Below are 2,930 nucleotides of genomic sequence, written 5' to 3' on the forward strand. Positions count from 1 at the left end.
CCCCCTCCCCCCCCCGTACTGCACAAACTCAACGATTCACCTCAACTTCTTGGTAACTTGATGTTTCAACTTGGAGTTGAAAAGCGTTCAGCCATGATCCTGAGCCCGCAGGGCCAACTTCACGTGCACAAACCGTAGTTTCAACGTACATTTATACTGTTACGATTATTATTAGGACGATCGGCTTGTATTTTCTGAAACCACTCTATTTTTTCGAGGGATAAAATTAAATTTATTCTTCCTGCCAAGGTTTTTTTTATATCTTCACATTTTTTAAATTGTTGTTCTATAGATTTGTGACTGGAATTTCCGATATATTTTTTTTTAATTCTCATGGTATTAGAGTTGCAGTACAATTTTAAGGCATTTTTTCATTAAAAATTGCAAATTGATAGGATCTTTAAATATTTTCCGATTTTTTAAACTGCATTTTTAATATTTTTGACTGTAATTTCTGGTTTATTCCTTGAAAATTCTTATTGCGGAGTTCCACGGAAATTTTAAGGAATTTCTTCACTAAAATTGCAAAATTTTGTGGAGAAATCAATGAAAACTGTGAATTGCAGTGCAATTATTCCATGAAAAATGATAAAAATGAGAGAATTTCATGTAAATATATTCTTGAATTTCCAAATAATTGAAAAATTCAGTAAAATTTGGGAATTCTCGTTTGCCTGTTGCTAAAAAATTAGGAATTTCATGGGATTTTCAATGAATTCTTCCAATTGAATGATTTTTCAACAACAACCAAACACCAATCTCGCTGAACTGTTCCCCCAAACATTTATCCGAGCCAAAATGGGCATGCGATCACTGCAAATAAAATTTCTCCCTCGCATAATGATTGCTCCTACAATTGAGTACTTGTCTCTCCCGAATCTCCGTTATTTCTCGGAATAAAATTCGGCCCTACGGGTAAAAATTTTAAACCCACGTGCCTGGCAGACTGCCACGCAATCTCGACTCGTTTGACATTTTTTTCCTCCATTATTTTTCCTCCTTTTTGATTCACAAAAAAAAAAAACAGGGAAAAATGTGTGGAGATAGAACTGTGGAGGGGGATATTTTTGAGAAGAGAGTCTACCTCTGCAGGAAGGACTAATCTATAAAAGTGCCAGTGATATAGGTCTGAACGTGCCCCGATTTTCTACTCTCAACTACCCGCTGTGTCCAGTGTTTCTCCACGTGAAAGGAATTGCTCATGGATACAGTGGCTCGCAGGTGGTGGAGTGGGAGTTTAAGAGGGAGGGGGGGGGGACAATTACCACTGACCAAAGGAGAGTAATAGCCGGTTGGATCATCCGTCTCCAGCTCCCATACACCACCAATACGTTTTACACTCATCTTTTATCCCCAGAATTAAATTCCACTGAGAGAAAAAATGATTTCTCCCAAAAAATTGCGTGTTTCCCTGAAGGGATCGTTTGTCGTGTTAAATTAATTTATTTGTGGACAAAAAAGAAAGTATTCATTAAAACATGACCATTTTCATCGCAATTTTCCGTGCCAAATCCCAGAAATTTTTATCGTATTCAATTTCCACTGAGATTGGAGGAAATGTTGGCATTGAAAAGTCAAATATTCCACTGATTTTCTGTTCGAATGATTTGAAAATCAATGAAATAGTTGATTTTTCTGCTCAATTATTCCGTGAAAATTTATACAAATCAAGGAAAAATGGAAATTTCATATCATTTTGTTTTTTAAAATTAATATTTCATTGAAAATTCAATCAAGTTGTGAAATTTCCATGGAACAATGATAATTGCAATTAAAAAAAAAATTTTTTGTCTTCCCTCAAGTAGATCTATTCCACTCCTTCAAATACTCTCACGTGGAGGCTAATTTTTCCCCCTGTGTATTGACAAAAAAAAACATTCCAAATTAACGATTTGTCGACCAAAAAAATATTTATGAATTACAGCCCTGTCAAGTGCCGAGTGATTATCGCGCTGAGCAGTGCGCCAATTTTAACAATATACCGTACGGCGGACAGTTGTTGAAGTGGTATCCCTACTACGACGAGTCCAAGCCATGTTCTTTGATCTGTCGCGGAGTGCAGGTGGACAAAGCTACCTCGGAGGCATCGCCCAGGGAGGCGTTGGACAAGTCCGAGGAAATTAGAAACAAAATTGATGGAACTGATGGGGGATCGATTGATACCGGTGAACTCGAGTCTGATGAAACTTTTGTGGTGCAGTTGGCTGATAGAGTTGAGGATGGGACCAAGTGTCGGGAGGGGAGTGCCGATGTTTGCATTGGAGGGAGCTGCATGGTGAGTGAATTATTCAATTTTGTAGATGTCGAGTTAAATTTCCGTGCACGGAGAGAAATATTCAGTAAAAATTACGAAACAATTCATAATATTACTAAAGTAACGATTGATGCCGATCTATGATTTCCACAAATAAATCACCAGCGTCTAAAATTCCACGCACCATCCAATTCTCCTCCCCCAATGCCCCCCTCACAAATAATTCCTAAAAAACGTAAAAACAAAATTTCCATTCCATTACCCTGTTTCATCCACTTCAATCACCCCAGTCCGTCCACGTCAACAAACCAACTAAAGAAATTACCATGAATCAACTAAAATTCCAACAATATCTAATCAACGTTTTCCACTTTTCATGACGAATGTCTGGGCAATTAAATTCCATCCAAGCCGAGGTCGGTGAACGCTAACTAGCTTTGCATTATTAAATGGATGGGTTCCTCAACTCTTCGGGATTGCCTAGTAAAAGAAGATTCTCACGTCTGCGAGAGAATTCTAAAGCACTCAACCCCAAAAATGCCGACCCAATTTCCGTGCTCCCCTCGAAGTTTTTACTTAATAATTACGATGGATGAATTGAAATATTTCAAGCCCTTGCACTCCAGGGTGACAGGTTCAATCAACGCTGAATTTGTCTCGTGAATCCACCCCCCCC

At 38.2% G+C, this 2,930-nt stretch overlaps 1 protein-coding gene across 4 annotated transcripts in view; it reads left to right on the top strand.

Annotated features, from left to right (window-relative positions):
• LOC107038239 (protein madd-4) overlaps nucleotides 1-2,930 on the top strand; it is a 119,730-nt gene that overhangs the window by 100,299 nt on the left and 16,501 nt on the right. For all 4 annotated transcript variants that reach the window (XM_015257227.1, XM_015257226.1, XM_015257228.1 and 1 more), the window contains one exon: nucleotides 1,925-2,275. In XM_015257227.1, the coding sequence (XP_015112713.1) occupies nucleotides 1,925-2,275 (351 nt within the window). The remainder of the gene's footprint in view (nucleotides 1-1,924; nucleotides 2,276-2,930) is intronic.

This window comes from Diachasma alloeum, unplaced genomic scaffold, assembly GCF_001412515.2.
Source record: "Diachasma alloeum isolate Michigan unplaced genomic scaffold, Dall2.0 Dall_scaffold_00279, whole genome shotgun sequence".
NCBI lineage: Eukaryota > Metazoa > Arthropoda > Insecta > Hymenoptera > Braconidae > Diachasma > Diachasma alloeum.